The following is a 20,796-nucleotide window of genomic DNA, read 5'->3' as shown; positions in this document are numbered from 1 at the left end:
ACACAAAAAATTTCGTTTTGTCAGGATATACACAATGATCCACTGCAAATGTATATACACAATAATCCAATACATAAGTATACACACAATGATGTTATGTACGTATATACACACAATGACCGATTATGTAAGTTGTTGTTGCTGTTGTAGATTTTAACGCCATGTTTTAGCACAGGATATGCTATACATGGCGGACAATATAACTGGTGAAGAAGGAACCGGGGAAAAGCCCGGAAGGAACCATATGCACACGATAAACTACTGGAAAGCAATCTAACATATACGCACATTGGCTGAATAAGTGTAGATATGCAAATAATGGTCCATGTCATACGTGTACACACATTCAGAATGGTCCATTTAATATGGTTACACACACTAGTAAGCTTTTGTGGTATATACTTGGTGCTAACGACAAAAGTACAATCTGATATTCAGTTATGCAACCTTGTTTTTTATTTCTCCCTGAGCATAAATTTATCTCATCATAAGATTTTCAATCGAAGACTTCTATGGTTGGTCTTAAGTAAGAATAGTGGCAATCCAATATGGCCACTAGAGTGGTTATCTTGAAAATATCACCACTGATCCACCCAGAAGGACAGTTAAAACTATATCACCAGACGACTTCGTATTATATCATAGTTTGTACTACATTAACATGGTTCCAATCATGACTATGGCTACCGTAACATACAGTATGTATTTACTTCAATTCTGAAATGGTTATTCATATCCACATGGCACTTAAACCAGATGTATTAGTATGATATATAGTTGGTCATGAATGAAAATGGCCCTGATTGGATTTCAAATATTGTTAACACGATGGTTTTACTCTGAACTAATTCAAATCCTTTAAAGATAATAGAGTGTAGAGCCCATTGAGGAACTTGATATAATTTTGAAATGTTTCTTTGACAATGGGCTTGGCATACAGTCCGTGGTATTTTTGTCGCTCATTTGTTACTTTAGCTATCACAGTCTTGTGAGTGATGTAACCTTTTTTATGTTGATATGACTTTAAATTCTACTTTTATTTATCCTTTGTTCTAAAGTAAAAATAAAATAAAAATTTATTTTCATGTTTATTGATGAAGGATCATTATCTTCCCATTTGCTAGGTTGTGCGTGGAACACATGGTCACCTTGGAGAGAGTGTGAGGTTCCTTGCGGTCCAGGCGTTCGATCAAGGACAAGGTAAATAAATCCAGAAAAATCTAGTTAAAAGTGGGACTCTTCCAAAGAAACATATTCAGAGGAGAAACAAAACCTCACACAGACATAACAAGACAATTCACTATATAACGTATTATTTTTTTTATCCCGCCACATATAGGTAAAACGAAGCACAAAATTAATGCAAGTGTGACTGAAAATAAACTACGAAATACTGAGAAAGCATGAACTATATGTCAAAAGTTGCGCATTTGGTTCCAGGCGTTGACAGTAAAGCTACGAACATCTAATCAATGTTATCTTACTGGAATAAAACCAACTTTCTCCTTAGAACTAATTACTGCATATTTCATTAAGGCGCACGGTTACCTGCATCACTTTTAATGGTGTATTTTAGAATTCTAATTTTCACATCCTGGATAGAGTAAGAATCTTGAAGAAAGACATCCAGATACTTACATGACAGTTTTACATCACAATTATCATTGCAATGGAGATAGTTTTCCGGACAAGATATTCACGAAAAATATAAATTTAAAATAGTAAATAAATGATCCATACATGACAGTTTTAAAATGTCTGAATATCCAAATTAACGATTGTATTTCTTTTCCCCAGAACTCTAATATCTGGGAATCCAGATGAGTGTGGTTCTGATATAGAAGCAGAATCTTGCAACAAACCAGAATGCAATAAATATTGCGTTATTGACTGTAAAAATTATTCCATCAATGCAACCATAGAGGAGACAGGATGCACCTACTGGTAAGAATTAAAGAATATGTTAGTAAAGTACATTCATTTCTTTCATTTACCTAGTGGAATAAATGACACATGTTATGAGGGCATATTAACATAGCTATTTGTATTTATAACGACTTAATTTGAATTCCAATGTCTGCTCTTCTATCCTTCTGACTTTTACTGTCATATTAGCACATATAATTCAATTTCGGAATGCCATCAGAATTGTTTTAGTATATATTGTGCTCCAAAACATGTATTACAGTTATTGCCCTTTTTTGACTGTTATCTGGAAGTTGTTTGACATATCATGTGAATGCAGCTTGTCTCACAATTTGGAATAAATTACCATGAAACGTTTTAAGTATCATGGTTATTATTAAAGAATTGTTTTGAAATATCCGTGTGATCCCCTAGTGTTGTTTATTGTTATTTTCTCTTGCAGTTTAATACATGTATGACAGTCTCTTTGAGTACGACAAGTCTTAAAGGTCTTGGTTGATTATTGTGAAATTTGGTGCTTATCATCTGAAAATGGATTCAGCATAACACTATGCTGCTGTAATTTTTGTTAGTGTTATTTACTTGCAACTGAACATAGTGTAGAGAGCGATCGTTTGATCACAACTAGTCTCACAGATTTCAATAAATTCCCACATATCGTGAGAAATGTAGATCTAAGTGAACTTTTGGACATTTTATTAACAACTAATTTTGTACAATATGTATACTGTGCTTCTGCAATTTGTATTATAGTTATTGACCATTTTGAGCTTGATATTGCGCGGAACAAACTGTTACCAGTGCAACTACTCGTTCAGCTTTTAATGGTTTGCATTGAAATTTGGTACATCTTATGGTCATCGTCTGAGGACGAATGTTTCAGCAAGTTACAGTTGTATCAAAGCAATAGTGCCAACAAGCACATTATTGCCAGTGCATATATAGAGGATCTCAAATGCGTAATGATTTGATATTGAATTTATGAAACAATTTGATTAATATCCAGCTTTTTACGAGCCTTACCCATTCTTTTTATTACACAGTGTTCGTTTCCGTGCTATTATTTAGATAGAAACATTGATATAAAAAGAACGAATAATAATTTCACTCATTTTTACAGGTGATGCACCTTTCATTCGTTGTACGTAGTTTAACTAGCATTGACGTTTAAAAGTAGATTCTAGTTTTATTGCAAACTATAAATCAAATAAAAAGATCCCTTACGAATAAGCAAAACATTTTACATAGACAAAATCATTTGTCAACATGGAATGTTCAATGTGTGTGTGATGACGGGTTCTTTGATGCACTACCCCTAACAGCTGACGATCCATTGTTACGTAAACTAAAGTGTCACTTTTGCAACTCAGCATTACGTTGTTGCGATATTCATATGAAATAAGGTTTACTGGGTGCAGAAATCCCCATATTTAAGGTAGTGTGTTAGTGACTGTAGAGTTCCACTGTTTGATTCGGAACAAATATGAAACTGCACAATACATAGGAAAAATATACAAACTATGTGGTAACAATTGCTTATTAAATACACACAGGCTGGTTAAGAAATGCATTTTACGGTTTTTACACCCATATCTCAAAACTTTACATTGTTAAACAGGTGTTATGCTTCACTGACTTGCATTCAATACGTGTTTTATCTTTAATTGAAAGGCACGGTTCAATACAGACTCATTAAAATAGATGGCTGTATGCACATCACTATTATTACTGAACCATGACAAGACGAAAACCTCACAGTATCCTACATTTCACTCTTTATTAGCTTTGTTAAGTTGTTGAATTGAGCACAAGACTTCACTGCCCATGCACGTTTACACATGTAGTCATGAAACTGTGTGAATGGTTATAACTATGATAGCACGTTGTTGAAACTAATTACGGTAATGACTGACGCACAATGTCGTTTCAAAAGGTAGACATTGATGATGGCTTCTAAAGGTAAACAGTGATAATGGGCTTCCAGAGGTGGACAGTGGACAGTGGTTAAGGCTTGTAGAAGTTGACAATGATAATGGCTTCTAAAGGTGGACACTGATAACGGTTTCTAGATGGTAGACAGTAATACAATTTTCTACATTATAAAATAATAACTTTATATAGAATTGGACAGTTATAAGTGCACTTATAAACTTGGACAGTGGTAATATGCTTCCAGATGGTTTCAGTGATAAGTACTTCTAGAGATATTCAGTGATAATTGTTTCTCAAGTGTAGATAGTGTTAATAGCTTCTAGAAGTGGAAAGCAATACTGGCTTATACAGGTCGACAGTGATAATGCCTTCTAGAAGTTAACAGTGATACTGGCGTTTATACCTGGACAGTGATAATGGCTTCTACAGGTCGACAGTGATAATGCCATATATAGGTGGACAGTGATAATGGCTTCCAAAGGTAGAGAGTGATGATGGCTTCTAGAGATAGGCTGTAAAAATTTATTCTAGAAGAGCAGGATTGTCATGGCTTCCAGAGAAAGAATCATTATGGGTAATATAGGTGGAAAGTGACTAGAGGTGGACAATGATAATGGCTTCTAGAAGCAAACAATGAAAATAACTTCTAATGTAGGGTCTAAGAGCAATTATGTTTTAATTGGATCTTTCATATTATGGATATTTCAAAATTTTTGGGAAATATATGATATTGTAATTAGGATATGCAAAGCGAATCTTATATTGTGAAGTCTACATAGACCTCCATTTGCTATTGTTCAATACATGAAACGTGCCTGTCCAGCTGCATTTACTTAATGACTACATTCAATCCTGTTATCCCTATATATAATTAAAAATTCTTTAAAATCCTTATCTTCGATCACTATAGATTTTTCTATAATTTGTCACAGGTTTCGGGAGATGTCAATAATACTGTGGGAGTAGCAAATGGAACTTTTTCAAACAAATATTCTATGGGGAAATATATACAAAAGACATAAAATTATTCATCATATCATGATGGATATACCCAGTACAATAGAGAGAATAAATATTAGTGAAGGATGTGATCTAATATTTATTTGAAAGTATCACGCAAATGATACTGGATAATTGCTGTGTTAAAAGACTTAAACATGCAACATATAAACTGTAATATTAGCTCATTAATGTCTATATATTATATGATTTTCCATTTAACATCAATACATATCCACTATATTTTTATCAGACACCCTTTAAGTTCTTTTCGGTTATGAAGGTATATAGTGTGAATCCTGACATTACACATACCTGACAATTGGAATTTTTTCCTTTTCATTTCTGAAATATTTGATCGACATATGCCTCCTTGATTGAGAAGTAAATATTTTAGAATTTTTAATGCCATATTTATATCATAATCAACTCAATCAACAGTATTGCATACTTCGGCAAATATTTACCTGTAATTTTGTTTTAATAAACCCTCCCCAATTGTTGAAAAACGTATTAGGCTCCCAAAGCAACTTAATCTTCAAGAAATACTGTAAGTGGTATTTAATTATACTACTGCCTGAATTCAAATGTGAATTTTTGTTTTAGATTTAGTTATTAAAATTGTTATAGAATTTTGTAAAATATATGAGAAACGTACACATATTAATAGTTTACATATTGTATTGCACATGTATTTCTTCAAATTTGATCTTGGTGAAGTACAATTTGGCACAACTACAGTTTACCTATAAAATTTGTCTTCACGTTAAGCTTGTTTTAATTATTTTTATTTATCAGCGTTTTAAATATATTTTATTCACACTTTCATAACATACATCTACCTTTGAAACTGGATGACCCTTATCATATATAACATTATGTGTTGGTAAATCTGGGTTGATGGGTATTCACATAATCTTATGTTTTCTATTCAGCATGGACACAGATCTGCCAACACATTATTACCAGTTAGTAGATTATGGTCAATATGTTTGTTTAGCTGAGAACATGTACATGATAACAAAAGATGTATATGTTGAGAGATTATAGTGGTTGTTCTACTGTTTTCAGCTACTGTGAAGAAGTCACATTGCAGAAGATGTGTGCAATGAAACCAGGCTCGAATGGTAAAGTTTTATATGCCTGTACCCACTTAGTTTACTATTGTTGTATTGCAACATGATTGCGAATAATGATAGCATATTTATATATTCCACTATTGTGTCCGTAATCATCTGTTTTGATTGATTATATGCTGAAAGATTTTTTTAGTGCAAAGTTCCATGTAGATGTGCTGTATTACAAAATACAAATTTGAATAAAATAATTCATGGTTGTTGTTCCAAATAATGCGAATAGAGACTCAAACACTAACTAAACTCAACGGAGTCTAAAAGGCATAATTCTTTGTTTTCTAATATTACTTTGTAGTGAGCGTGTTGTATTTCTTTTCCTTTATAAATACTGGGCTTATCTCTGTGGGTTGTACATAAAATGTAATTGAAATACGTAAAATATCTACTTTGCTTTTGACACCACAAAAACAAACTATATCGAGTATGCAGGAAAGGAAACTTGTCCTATTTTTAAGTACCAAACTTGCATCTGAATTAAAACTTCGAAGCTTAAACTCACTCTTTAACTTACCAGTGATCACACACCCTATTTTGAAACGGCTGACCAAAAAATATCAGAAACTATAGATAATGTTTATGTGATATAAACAGATCTATTCCAAATAAATGATATGCTTGCCCTACCAACCACATGAACATGATCATTTTAATGTTGTTGAAACTGCAGTTGAAGGGACACCAAGAAGCAAATCGTAATACGTTTGATAATTTGTAGAAGAACCCGTTCCATGCATGATATGTTATGCAGTTTGCTAGTACAGCTGCAGCTCACAAAACTCATGTTACACTTGATGCCAGTATCACTTCAGATTTTGGTCATTCACAAGCAAGGGTCACACGATATCATATGATATATTGTATGTTTACATGTGAAAAACAGGAAACTTCTATTTTCATATGCAAAACATAATTGTAATAATAATAAATTGAAACATATTTCATCAATAACATTCTGTGTTTCACTCGTTTATATATATATATATATATATATATATATATATATATATATATATATATATATATATATATATATATATATATATATATATATATATATATATATATATATATATATATATATATATTAATTTTAAATTGATTGAAATGACATATGTAAATCTAAGGTTACTCTTTCTAAACATGGCTTGCAAATACATATAAAACGATACCTATTGTTGGTTATTTTCTCAAATAATTATCATATTTTTTAAAACCTGGTCCATTTTAGTAAAGGTTAACAAAATAACAACAAAGTAGTCTCTTAAAAAAAGCACTTTACTATAATTAAAGTCCTCATATAACAAAAATGTGGCCAAAATTATATTAATGGGATGCAATTTATGATGTTGAACATAGCTCATTACATGACACTTTCATACGTAGCATGGTTAGTTTTCGGGATCCTCTGAACATCACTTTATTGCGGTATCACTGTTTGGCTCGATGAACCTATACGAAAATCTTTTGTATCTCAGTGGATTATGGCAAAACCTTGTATGATGGAGGCGTGCTTCATACAGCTTATAATCATTATTATTGTATATCTGTCTTACGATTATTGTAATCATGTGCTCGTCTAAACATGTGTTCTTTGTCTCCACATATCACAGTATTGCATTTCTCCATTCAACAGTGCACAAAAAAGCATGAATGAATTATATGCATGATTCCATTTATACAGCATGGTATACTAAGATATCTGTCCATTCAACAGTACAATAGTATTGAAGGATCGTGGTTTAAATTATAATTTACATACCCTCTTCACTTTCCATACATTTTTCGGGGTTTCTAAGACTTAAACAGTGTTAAAGTGCTTTTGTAATGCAAAATGTGTTGGGAGGGGAGGAGGATTCCTGTTTTGTCGACATGATCCAACATGTAGTTAAGAATAAATAATTAACTAAGAAAAATGACAAAAACTTTAAACTAAAGTAAACAAAGATAAACTACAATTAACCAGGAAGACTTTGATGCACTTTGAGACAAATAGTAGTTTCTAGACTTAGCATTGACATAAATCGTCACATTTACATATATGCGCAGACACATAATTTCAGTACACATATATTAAATAAATAATGCACCACACATATATTAAATAAATAATGCACCAAGTTACTGTGTTTAAAAGATAATAGACAATGGAGTACAGTCTTAGATATATTTTTAATTGTGTTATGTCTATTTGATTTAAGTTATATTTCATTTAACTTAATTGTTTGTTTATTAGTTTTAAATTATTGATTCCATTACGTGCTTTGAAATATCTTGTATTAATAGGATTTGACATTGACCAGAAGTTCAATTCAGATCTGTTTGACCGGACTGTTTGTTTACCAACAACTAATAATATAAACGTTGTACCTAATTCCGACCTAGTTCATGGCCTTGATTCACAACCATTAAGAATTGTTGGAAACAAATATTTTATTATATTCTTTCTCAGAGTAAGATTCATAAAATGGTATCGAGACCATACTTGGAGTACTTGACAAAACACATGTAGGACGTGTTTCAACCTCCGGTTTTTCCGTAGCATTGAACCATATTCGGGTATCTGTTATACGTTGTAGCTAGATTTATTATTGATGTTTTGAAAACGAAAGATTATAAGTTCATTCACACAGAAGTTAAAATGTTTCATTTTTTACCGGTTTTGTGCTAATAATTTTAGTTTTCTTCATCAAATTAATTCTTGGACAATGAGAGTTATGGAAATGTTCCCATAATTCAAACACTGGAATATTATTTTCTGTGATTCAGCAAATAACTATTGACATATCAGTACAACGCTGACCACATCATACGTCAACACCTTCCACTTTGGATTTCATCGGGATTCGAACTCATTTTCATTAGGAGTTTTATTACTAGGACTTCTGTTTTTCAATTCTTGGATTTTTCTTGGATTATGTTTGGATTTGATTAGTAGAACCGTAAATTCTTTTTCTCATTTTACCTTGGTTTTCTAGGGAAATAACTATTTTGCTAATTTTTACAATGCTTGTTTTTACTTTTCTTTGTTACATTTCATAATAGCCTAAATACGTAACAATTGGCTGTTCTCAATACTTCGGTGGAGGTTTTAAACTTATGCAAGTGTCATTCAGGATGAAACTTTAAATTGGGGAGACAATATCTTTTAATCCACGCAGGATACTTTTGTTTCCGCTCTCATTCGTCTCAAAATATTGTTTTAAACATATCAACAAAGCACCTTTTAAAAGAGGTGTCGGGATGGAAACAATTATATAGTTAGTATAATTGACATGCAAAGAAACATGTTGACTAATCAGTAACAAGCCAATATTCGTTAATAAAGACGGTTTAATCATTCTCAGTCAAAATAGTTAAGTGTAATAACGTCTGATTCTTCTTCACAGTGGATCAGACAATGTGGGGTTTTCTTTTTCCTGTGCTTTACCTTTGCACACTAACCTATTTTATATCAAATTTAAAAAAAGGAAACAAAGGAAATATAAACCAACGCAGTAAAATTGCACAGATGACATATATTATAATTTCATTGAGATATTATGTCAGCTCTGATGTCACTTTGCAACAACATCCACATTCTGTTTCACCAATCCAAGTTACTAATTCCTGACTTTGTCTCCTTCGTATTCCACAAAATCTTTACAATCATCAATAAATCATATAGGAAGACATTGCAGTAAAGTCTTGTTTTATATAATACAGTTACAAAAGAAAATGTTTGTTCAGGTGGCATTTTGCCATAAAATATCCAGTTGTATGGAGAAAGTGTTCTCCAACTAGACGGAGGTAATCCCGCTGTCATACTGGAGAAGAAAATGACAGACTTTTGTTTGATCGTGCATTTTAAATTCTATGTTTATTTCACAGTCGACGGAGGTTGGTCTAACTGGGGGGAATGGAGTCAGTGCTCCAGTACGTGCCAGGGAGGTACCATGCAGAGAACTCGTGTTTGCAACAATCCCGTGCAGCAGTGTGATGGATTATCATGCTTAGCACAGAACAACACATTCAAAGAGTTTGCACCTTGCCTTCAAGATGTGTCCTGTAAGCATTATTTAGTACTGTCAAATACATGTATTTCTCAGTTTACACTTCTAACACAAAACAATTAATATTTTAACAAAGTCAAGCTATCAGACATGTCTGTTTTTTTCCATGGACTTACCAAAATAATTGTCATAATTATTTATTTATATCTGCATAATTTCTTCTTCAAATATATTACCCAATTTAATATCTACAAGAAATTATACGTCCTTGCAAATCAAGCCTTCTCTTACTAAACCTTTTGAGGTACAAGCTGAACGTTTTTTATGCCGACCTAGGTGGCAAATCTCTTCTTGATACAAGGATTGGAGCGACATTACATGAATACTTCATGCTGTGTAGCATGATGAATACAGACAGAGAACCAAATACAAGCATTTTGGAATTTTACCCCCTAAAGCAAGTTGGAGGAGTATTCCTTTTTAAATGATGTATTATCCGTCTATATAAAAAATCTTATTTATTCGATAACAATTATGGTGGCTTTTCAGGGTCATCATTTAACCATCATCACACGCTTAGGCACACTTAGTATGTACCTGCACAGGTATCAGTTGCGTCCCCTTGCATTATTGTATTTAAAATGTTGCCGGTCTGGTGTGTGATATAGGAAACCTGTAAGATATCTTGGCATAATTTGCACCACAGTCGGATACATGTACTTAGATTTTTTATATTACTCAAAGCTTCAAGTTCAGTTCACAATTATATATTTGATCCTCTACTGTATTTACTTCACACAGGCTGCCAATTGGATTTCCTTACATGTAACATTGTCTTACAATTAACAGCATAGCACACACATTGTTAGTATACATATTAATGAATACGTGTATTATTATTTGTAAGCATGGTGTCATCTCGAGAAACTGAAATTATTGCAGTCTACACACAGACTGATATGTACACATATATGTCCTATACATAGTTGAATCATAGAGTCCACTTCGTAGCTACCGTAATCAATGTTTCAGTAATTTTACTCGCACCGGCAGTAAATAGGCTTTTATATAGGTAACGTATATTAAAATTGATATTTAATCATCAACCTTAGAAGTATTAATAGCGACACACTAATACTATACATGTTTGGGCGGTCATGGACACCCATTTGCAGGTAGTTGTCCTTGCGTGTAGGTCTGCAATTACACTTTGAGTTCATAAAGAAGGACTTGCACTAGGCATGTACATATAGCCTGACTTATTTTGTCTTACATATATAGCCCCTAGGAGAGTTCAGTGTGACATCCAGTATACATGTGTTGCTTACTTCTGTTGCCAATCAAAGACTACATGTCAGACCTGTATATCATAGACTTAAGGCAATGCCTGGTACTTTTGTGGGCATTAAAGGAGAAGGTAGAAAAGCGAACCTTGAGGGACGAGGACATAATCCATTTACACCCAAGTGGTTTGCACCATATCACATACTGGGGAGTAAGAAAAAGAGCAAACAGTCTCATTTATAATCTCGCATATCAGAATTACAGACTGGCTACACGAATAAAATATAATATACCTTGTCCCAATCTGCAGTAGTGGATAGTGTAATCGCATCCAGAATTGCACTGTTCTGTCATGACCAGAATATGCCATATATCTCTGACCACAATGGGTTACAACCACAATCGATTGTTTTAGCCACCAGAAGAATACGTTTTGTGCAGTCTTACAAAATCATGTTTATACAGGCACTTTCATAGGTCCGCATCACATCGTACCATACGGAACTTCCAGCTTAATGTTTCAGACCCTATAAATGTCGCGTCACTTATTCTCAAGCCTTTGCAACGCATAGGGAGTCTTTACTTAGAGACTTATTGCAAGTATAATGAGCCACCATCCTCAAAGATTCACCATTCTTCATCAGCTACTTTGCAGCTAGCATAAGATACGCTGGTTTCAACTCATTATCGAAAGACCATGACACACATTTGTTCTCAAGGCACATTATCGTATCTTAATATTTGTGTGAAGACTCTGCCTTATGGGTTGAGGATGGATAGATCGTTTAACAACAACCGCCATTGTCCTCCTCTCCTCTCTACAGCAACTGCATGGTTTATGTTCCGACATCAGTTGCTTATTGAAAAAGAAAGGAAGAATCTACTTTCAAATGTATTCCGCAATCTGGTAGAGTTATTAACATTCTGGGGTGCATACTTAATCAATTACAAGATGCACAAATTAAACAATTATTTTCCTGACAAAACGCATACCCTAGAACATTAGGCGGCAGTTATAGAGGCCCCTTGCAGCAGTTTTTAATTTGGATATTATAGCATTGGACCAAAATATCCTAGCATTGGACCAAGATATAAATACTTTTTTGGATCATAAAGAAATCCTTTCTTTAAAACGTCATCATAAGGGCAGGCTACGATCGTTGTCTTTATTATTCGTCAAGTGTTTACTTTTCATATTTACAAAATCTGTCAACAAGCCATCACAAAGACGAAAATTAAAGTCTCATTGAATTTTCTCTAGTAGACGGACGCTCGAGGCAATTAACCAAAATATCGTAAAATCGCCTTTTGTACACAGGCCAATGGAAAAAGGTTCTACTGATCGTAATCCCATCGAACATAACATTTGTTTCGATTATTAGTCGAGAGAACGATTGTTTTGTGCTTGAAATTCTCTCCATGTGAGCCTCACAATCGGTTCAAAATGTCATCCATGAGGCAAACTATGTAATCAGAGTGGACTTGCAAGATATATATATTAGCACCCCCATTGACACGGCTTCCAGAAAGATCTTGTGATTTGCTTAAAAAGACAATGTTTACCAGCTCAAGTCACTCCAATTTGGACTCTTCGTCAGTTTCCTGAGTTTTGACTTCATTGATGGGCTGAGTAATTTTCCATGTCCAGATCATCTCCATTGTGACAACATTGCCATTCATGGATTGCATCCTGCAAAACGCTTCATTTGAGTTATATCTTGCAGCAACACATTAAATCTCTTTTCAGTTTCCTTTTTCAACCTTGATTTTCTTGTCAGCATATCCGACCTTGTATCATCTCAAAATTGTGTACATTTAGATAAGCAGTTAAAGACTAGATAGAGTACAATGGATTCTTCCTTATTCAGAAGAATCAACTAAAAGAAATGAAATGGTGTCTTTATCCCTTGGTTTTCACCCAGATATCTGCTGGATTGGATCGACTCATCATGGACCTGGTTCTGAGAAGGTGGAATTAAAAACTCACAAACCTTGACTTACCAGTTTTGAATCTCACGATTGATCGGAATAGTCTGGACACATACGATTACTATCCAACACCTCAGATTCCGAATATAATACAAAGAGTAAGAACATTAGAGTGTTGCCTCGTCCTGAGAACGCACAAGGTGACAAATCTTGGCACAACCAACTCATCAATCTCACAACAGAAATCCCCATGACAAGGTATTCCCTCAACTGATAAAACAACAATGATAGCAGCTGCCAAACCCAGCCTTGCGGAACATGTATGTCTTGTTTATATTGAGCAAACCCTCAGGGACAAACAGTTACCACGATTTCAGCGAATAACATCTCTCAAGCGAGACGGCTCTTCACAATTAAAGGGTATAAATTCAAATAAAAATCATTACAAAATAGTTTTACCAAGAAAACAGTGTACATCTTTAAGCATCATTACATCAAATATATAGCTTACTAATATGTATATTTTACCAGAAACAGTTACCACTCATTGCAATCAAAGGCTACCTTTGGTCATTCTCAGACACCCTGCATAATATGGAAGAGAGGATATCAGACTAAGCACAGGCCAATGCAGTCATCTTTACAATCGTGTTTGCACTAGTCCACAGACCTTGTCTGATAGCCAAAAGTAGACTATATCATGGGTAATAAACTAGCTGATCAATGCAGAATTGAAACCACTATAATCTTCCAAATTGTTAGAGCGGCAGCAGGGGGTATCATCATGCTTGATCAATTTGTCCGGACTAAATGCAGTCAGTATCATTCGTGACTGTCCCTGCTCTCATTAACAGGAACAGTCCATATTTCATGGGCAGTCGGACATTTTTAATGAAATTCCTGTTTAATCTGGCCACTTCATCTCAAAGCTGTTTAAAGGATCCAGAATGAGCTTTAAAGTGGTCCCTAAGAAGGTCTGAGTTAGTGTGCTAAGGAAAATCATGCGTTTTACTCCCCAACAAAGGTCAGAAGGACAACGATATGGCACAGCGTATTTGTCCTCGGTAAAGTAGGGTATTCATTCCACAGATTGGAATATAACCACAGATCAAATGTATTTGACTTTGTTCCGCATTTCTGATCATTCAGTTAGGTCAGACACCAAAAACATTGCTTTTTAGCGAAATTGTTTTCTAAATTGTATCAACTCCGTAGAATAGAGAATTAAGTCCACTTCGCCAGATGTTATATCAGATAACTTTGTATTATACAATTCTAAACTCAATTTGGTTGGACCTATAATTGTAGTGCAACAGGTTACCTTTTAAGCAGATAAAAATTGCTTGGATACAAATTGATATTTTGGATGTTGTGATGTGATATTCAATAATTTACAAGATGACTTAATCCAAATGACGTTTGTAATTCATACTTCTTCTACACTAATCTGGGCTTGTCATAACATTTACTCTCAAATTCATCCCAATATCTATTTCATCCCTTATGGAAATGGCGGTGCTATGATATTCAATATAGTCACTACATCAGCCATCGTGAAAATCATCTTATCACTACTTCTTCCAAAATGGATGGTCAATATTTTTGATGCAGTTTATTCTGTACGGAAATGTATATCCGGCATTGTCTTTACTCGTGAAGCTTTCTGGTGTATAGTTGGTTCTAAATAATGTTTGTGAGAATCTGATATCTAATATAGTTAAAATAGTGGTCTTCATGAAACTTCTATCAATATTTCTCCTGTATATAAAGTAATTTCAACATTTGGTTTACACCAGTAGACGTCTTCTGATGTATATGGTACTAAATGAAAATGGTTTTGAGATGACATCCAGTATGGTCACCTTGGCAGCCATCTAGGAACTATTGATGTTGCTGCTTCTCTTAATTATTTGTTCTAATCAGTCGAGAATACAAATTGCGACAACCAGACATCGAATGTACATAATACAATGTACATATTGAAAATATCATGTTTTCGCCAAAAATCATCTAATGGTGTCACGTTTGTCTTAATAACAATAGTGGTGATCTTGGATCCCACATGGCTGCCACGGTGACTATAATATATAATTTGTCAGGAATATGTGAAACTATATAAACATTTAGCCATCAAAAAATAAATAATTTAATTCTCTTGAATTGGTTGAGATTCTTTTGTGTCCATTACATTCTCAAACCCTTCAAGGGAATCTTATTGTTTTCACAAAGACATGAATAAGTATATATTATCCCTCGCCAAAAAGGTAACTTGTAATGTACACTAAATAAGTAATTACTGAGTATCGAATGTTGTAATTCTGCGACAATTCAAACTTTAAATATTCAGTACATAGTTCAGTGTAGATCACAGAATGCTATAATACTACCGTAACTATATATTTTAACGTACACTGAATGATGGTCAGTAAAGAATGATGTAATTATACCACAATAAAAATTTCATTGTTCACCCAATACGTTACTTTAGAGTACAGAATGTTTTAGTTGTAAATTGTAATGTTTAATATACACTCAATAAATTTACAACTACCAAAATTGCAACTATTAATATATCTTCAATAACTTAACTGTTTAGTACAGAAAGCTGTAAGTCTACCAATATCAGATATACCATTCAAGAGCATGGAAATCAAGATGAAATAATTGCAGCCAGGTTAGACGTTTTACTCTTATATTCCATTAGTATAATGTGTACGATGGTGTCATTAACAATCTGCAAAGACCCAGATATGCCATCACATTATGCAACACAAGTTCTGGGTGTATGTAGTTACCATTTGGATGCTATCTTGCAGAACCCAAGCATTGCCATGAGATACGTTCGTTGTATTGTTGTTTAGTGTTTTCATTTCAAAGGTTCATGAAAGTTTATAGATCTTTGTCACATTTGTTTTCGCAAATAATAAATTTAGATTTATTTTCTTGATCGCAGTCTTACAGAGGCCCATAACTCCAGCGCTAAGAAAATGAACTATTCAGTGTGAATTTCCCCAAACAATATTATGTCAACATTATATGATTTAGTGTGATATTGTATGAAGAGAATATAATGATGCGTTGAGTCTATTTTACATTGTCTAATTATCATAATAAATTATATAATTAAGAAAGATATTCATCTAGAAACCTAGGATTTAATTTGGACATGTACAATTTTTCTTCATACTAAATGATGCTTTAGAGCTGTAACTACTGTAGCGGATTCAACTATACAAGTATAGTCTCTGAGCGATAATACTTTGTTGGATTTATGTTTCAGGCTGTTCCGTAAATCAGTGGTCTACTTGGTCAACCTGCAGTGCTACCTGTGGAAGTGATGCCATACAGACCAGAACAAGAAGCTTTATAAATGCAGCCAATTCTTCACTCTGTGACAAGACTACATTTGAGTCAAGATCATGCAATAATGATCCTTGCAGCAGTAAACGCAATTTTCATTACTCTTTTGAATGTGTGTCTACTGAATTCTTTGTGTGCGTGCCCCTAATGCATGCATGATCAAGATGTTGCCCATAGCGTTAATCAGAATGGCATGAAACTAATGAAAATATATTGAAGGAGAATGGGCATATCAGCCCCTTAAAAGTTTCAACAGCACAAACGCATAAAACGTAGTATTCACATTCTTGGGAAACTATAGGAAACGCAAGAATTTTATCTGTTTTACATCAGTTCAAATTAAATGTCTTATAGTATGAGAAATGATTACTCTCTCGATGTAAAGTATGTTAAGTTGCGAGACAGGAGCGTTTGGGTTCCATTAAATTTTCAATTGCAATTTCTAAAACTATAATAGTGATTATTAACGTCTGAATGAGTGTACTTAATAAACGTTTTAACTGAACATACAATTTTACTTTGTTACATCAAAACACAGTTATGACTTATTAATTCATACTTTCCAAGTGAATAATAGTAATACATCAATCCCTTGAAAGTTCATGATCGGTAAACTTGCAAAATGTGTATAATAAAAACCCCGTCTTTTTACTAGAAAAAAAAATTATTTATTCTTTATTGTTAAACATGGAGAAAATTGTACTAAAAATGTGTAAATGAAACTTTCCTATATCGCTCGCTTGTTATGAATAAAGGTCGTTAGTTTTAGGAAATTTGAATCAATATTATTAAACTCTCACCGTTTGATAAGAAATGATATATTTTGTTAATCTATTTTTCCAAACAAAGTTTTCAGCATACTATAAATAATACTGACGAAATTTTGGTTAATGAAAATGTCAGTAATGCCAGCTGGTGGCAACACTTTAAAAAATAAATATTGATTCATTTTTTTATATAATTTAATTCGTGTTTTAGTTCCATTCTTTAAATTGGTTTACGTGTACTGATCACAAACGCAACTTGCCCTCCGGCATTGAAATGTCAATTTAACATACCATACATGTCTGCAAGTGGTTATGTGAGAACCCGATTAAGAAACAAGCATGCTTTGACCTCAAACTTCCTGTTTTGTTTGCACATTATACCTGACGAAGATATAGCAGTCATGGTAATGTCTCGATTCAGCTCTTTTTACTTGCTCTATTAGAGACTGTTCTACATTAAATTATGTAAGTATTTTAAGTAAACTAATGTCGGCCTGCTTATTCATTAATGTGATGAAGTAATGAAAGAAAGCAAAGGAAAAATCGAAATGAGTACTTAGGGAATACAAAGCCTTGTTTCCCAAATGAAGTTCTTCATGGAGACTTGAGTTCCAGAGTTTTTAAATATGCCACCCTTTACGATTTTACTATACGTCTCACTTAAATTACGATTTTTAGAATAAATAGTACAAAGTATGTAAATAGGATTGCAGTATTGATGTAAAATGACAATATTGTTTTTTCCGTCTTGGACTTGCATTTATATTTGAAACGAGTTTGTCATGGAATAAGACTAATTTGATGGGAGTACCTCAAACGTTTTACACTACACATGGTTTGGGAAAAAAACGTTTGCAAGATCAACGTATTGCTTATAGAATTTTCGTCCTAGAAACAATACATGTTCGGCATGAAAAGGATAATATGCATATTAAGAAGTTTTACTAGCACGAAATAATGAACGAAAATATATAGACTTTTTGGGAAAAGCAGATAAAGGAGCAGTCACATTTATTGGACATCATGTGTTGATTTGAGCATGTCTTATGGCAGGAGAGATGACTGCAATCAACACGTAAAATTAAAGAAGAAAATCAAAACATTATATCAAGTAGAGATTCAAAGAAGCAATTGAGATTCCTGGGCTTTGGACATGTAGTTTATGAAACTGTACTGGAAGTAATTGAGGTCCATATTTACTTTACAAATTCAGTATAATGTTTACCGTATAGGCATCCAACTCTAATCACACATCGAAATATTTTAAACAACTTGACAATAGCATTACATGACATTTTCTTACATTGTGAACTAGCACTCAAATATTTCCTCAAGGATGAGAACAAGTTTCACAATTGATTGCCATAAAATTATGTAATGAATATTTTTACTAATACAAAAATAACATTTGCGTTTCGATGCAGTGAAGTAATGCACAAACTTTTGGTAACACATGATTGTTGTTGGCACCTCTGAGTCAAGTCGAAAACGTAGGTGAGTATGTTGAAAATGTTACGCAATTTATACAAAAAACAAAACATCTTTATTAGGCAAATCTCTTTATAGATACGTGTGTCCAACAAGTTTATAAAAAATGTGCATTCAGACATTAAACAGCCCCATTAACCATTGCACTTCTTACCGTGCAAAATTGTATTTTTAAAATTAGAATTCGTTATGCTGTCTGATGTTGTCCACCATCCTTTTGTGTGAAACCCCATATAGTACAGGGCAGTGCTGTACACAGTAAGGGAGAAGATTAGTGTAAGACACTCTCAGTATGGAAAACTCTGATTAGACTAATGACAAAAAAGTGTTAAACACTGTCAACAAGGAAAATTGGTAGAAAATTTCAAACGATGGACAAATGCCTGCATTGTATTAGGAGCGAATTGAATTTGTTAAATTTGTAAACCTTACGTTTTAGAGACTTTATTGAATTAAATAGTACTTGTTTTTAAAATACGTATATTTAACAAAATATTGTAGAACAATAAGTCTCACTTTCATATCAAATAGACAAAATAGATTATGTAAACTAAGTGAATATTTAGGTTATCCTTGTCTCTGTTTGTTCGTCCCATATGGGACATTCTCTCATAAGTAAGATGAAATTTTCATCCATTGAAGAAAGTTTATCTGTTGACTTTGAATACGAAGTACAATTCATTAATGACCCTCACAGTAGGAGTGTTAGCCTGTGTTGCATAACATTAGCCATATTGAATATATAGCCCCAGAACTGTTCTAATATATTGATTCACACATTGTCGAGTAGCACTATGTTGCCTGACACTAACAATATTAAATGTATAGTCCCATAGATGGTCCATCTTAAATTGATGCAAACCATAGGAGAGTATCCCCGTGTTGACTAGCATTAACCATATTAAACATATAGTAAAAAATTTTTGTCAAAATAATTTTTTTAACTTTTTGCAAGGATGGTTTAGATAGTATGTATTCAACTGAAACAAAAGTCGCCTTTAACAAACATACACGTTATTTTAGTATCTTATGGAAACATTAATGTAGCAGAATTATGGAGTCTGCATTGTTAGATAAATGTATCACTACCTAACTAGGACTGTTTTTCCAACCAGTTCGTCTGAAAGTGCAAATTATCAGTATTATTGTTCAGCATTAACATTATTTGAAATATCAACTGGATCAAGAATGAGTCAGTATTCTTTCTGTAATGTAAAACTGCTGTAAATGTAAATTTTGTTCTATATGTTACCAGCCACGTGCATAATTGGACAATGGATTGCATGGTCTTCATGCAGTGTGCATTGTGGAGCAGGTGTAAGACAAAGGTCAAGAACTGTTTCTGCCACTACTTCTGCAGTCGAGTGTAATGCCATTGATCAAGTACAGGAAGATATTTGTTTGGAGAGTGACTGCTGTAAGTAAATAGCTTTATTCATTTATCTGTTTCGAAAGAATCTCGTCTGAGAATTAAATTGGATAAGCGCAATATATTTGTCATAAGCCATGCCCGCACCCACTATTTGATAATTGCACAACTATTATAAAGTTATATGCAGATATGTTCCCCACAATTAAACTAAGTCAAATTGAGCAACATCATTAAACTTACTATATATATATATATATATATATATATATATATATATATATATATATATATATATATATATATATATATATATATATATATATATTGCATTTATATTCAATGTTATGGGTCCAGAACTTACTGGTTGTTGCTTCTAAATGCTTACTTATAATATGTAATACTTTGCAGTCATTCATGAAATGCAAAATGCAGTAGATGGTTGCTTGGCTGCTGTTGATAGGTGAAGAGAAAATTAATTACTGGGTAATTGCGATTATTATTGTGCAACTTATTATTGTGTCTGTAATCACTGCATAAGCGATGTTCCAGTAAAATGTAATTATGACATCGACAATACACTGTGGACGTGGACAATTGTCTCATAAATGTGGTTT

At 33.3% G+C, this 20,796-nt stretch overlaps 1 protein-coding gene across 1 annotated transcript in view; it reads left to right on the top strand.

Moving 5' to 3' along the window:
* The window catches only part of LOC149776723 (SCO-spondin-like), a 51,559-nt gene that overhangs the window by 17,020 nt on the left and 13,743 nt on the right, over nt 1-20,796 (top strand). The window contains exons 7-12 of the mRNA XM_089942527.1: nt 1,125-1,200; nt 1,798-1,944; nt 5,929-5,984; nt 9,861-10,037; nt 16,476-16,637; nt 20,066-20,227. Coding sequence (XP_089798653.1) covers nt 1,125-1,200; nt 1,798-1,944; nt 5,929-5,984; nt 9,861-10,037; nt 16,476-16,637; nt 20,066-20,227 — 780 coding nt within the window. The remainder of the gene's footprint in view (nt 1-1,124; nt 1,201-1,797; nt 1,945-5,928; nt 5,985-9,860; nt 10,038-16,475; nt 16,638-20,065; nt 20,228-20,796) is intronic.

Source organism: Sinohyriopsis cumingii, chromosome 18, assembly GCF_028554795.1.
Source record: "Sinohyriopsis cumingii isolate HCF-2022 chromosome 18, ASM2855479v2, whole genome shotgun sequence".
Lineage (NCBI taxonomy): Eukaryota > Metazoa > Mollusca > Bivalvia > Unionida > Unionidae > Sinohyriopsis > Sinohyriopsis cumingii.
This window is presented reverse-complemented; position numbering and strand designations above follow the sequence as displayed.